Here is a 1,098-nt window from a genome sequence, read left to right on the forward strand (position 1 = left end):
TGATCTCCGCTGCCGGAGTCAGCGCTCTGTAGGAAAGAGGACGGCTCCATCCAGCTTTTGTCCGCTCTGGACTCTGTTTTAGTCGGAGACGACGCTCGTTTTAATTTTTATTTGTATTTCCCCGCAGAAACAATGCCACCCCTCTCCCCTCCCCACCTCTCCCCTTAGGTTGGCATCAGCCATCTGAGAGTTTTCTTTAAGCCCTGATTTTAAACTTTACGCAGCATTGTCCCCTTTTATTGCACCTCCTCCAGCTTTTATACTGTTTACTTCCTCACTTTTATAACTTACTTTGATCTGTTCTGTCTTTGTCTTCGCTTCCTTCACAAACTTTATTGTCCTCGAAGCTGGGCCTTTGATTGGAAACGATCCCTTCCCTTGCAGCAGAAGTTTCTAAATTGTACTCCTGTGTTCCCTGTTTATGGACATCCCCGGGACGGCCCAGCAGCGGCTCTGCCTTAACAGATCCCTGCCCGGGGAGGGTCTCTGCTCTGGGCACTGGATCCAGCCAGCTCCGTAGATACCTGCTATCAGATGGGACGCTTTGATGTTGAATATATGGATGGTAGACGGCAGGAAGGGTACCAGAAGAATGTGGATTCAAAGGAGTCCAGGAGGCGCTGAAAACTGGAGGTTTTGGCTGAAAACTACAAGAGGGGAATTCTAGATGTTCATTGTGCCCAGCTTGCCTGGAACTTGTATATTGCCCAGATGAAAATTTAGCTGAAGGCGAGTCTTCACTTTCATGACTTATAATAGAGTCGACATAGTAATTGCTAAGAGTCCCAGAAATGGACATTCTCAGACATCATACAAAGCACGGTTCAATGAAGGGAAAAAAAAAAAAATAAATATATAGGACAGATCTAGATTTGTACTCTACCCCCTTCTCGAACTTCCTAGCCAACAAAGTACAGTTGGGCTGCTGTGTTGTGAGCTCCCAGCAAAATGATTGGTCAAACTTTTTTCGTGTGCCTGATAAAGCGTCAGTCTCGGCGTAAATCAATCGAAGCCGAGGGGGCTGCGCTGCGCTGTCATCCGCCCTTGCATTCCATATCAAGGATGGATTGTTTTATGTTTATGCAATGTTGCAAAACG

The 1,098-nt window shown here is 46.5% G+C and overlaps 1 protein-coding gene across 1 annotated transcript; it reads right to left on the minus strand.

The window, feature by feature from the left end:
• Nucleotides 1–291: 291 nt before the first annotated feature.
• HOXB9 (homeobox B9) lies at nt 292–799 on the minus strand (the record flags this gene model as incomplete). Its single annotated transcript, XM_042893833.1, has 1 exon — nt 292–799. A coding segment is annotated over exon 1 (508 nt), but the record flags the coding sequence as incomplete, so codon positions are not given.
• Nucleotides 800–1,098: the final 299 nt, after the last annotated feature.

This window comes from Lagopus leucura, unplaced genomic scaffold, assembly GCF_019238085.1.
Source record: "Lagopus leucura isolate 7727_CA_CO unplaced genomic scaffold, USGS_WTPT01 28102-0_obj-0_obj, whole genome shotgun sequence".
In the NCBI taxonomy this organism is placed as follows: domain Eukaryota; kingdom Metazoa; phylum Chordata; class Aves; order Galliformes; family Phasianidae; genus Lagopus; species Lagopus leucura.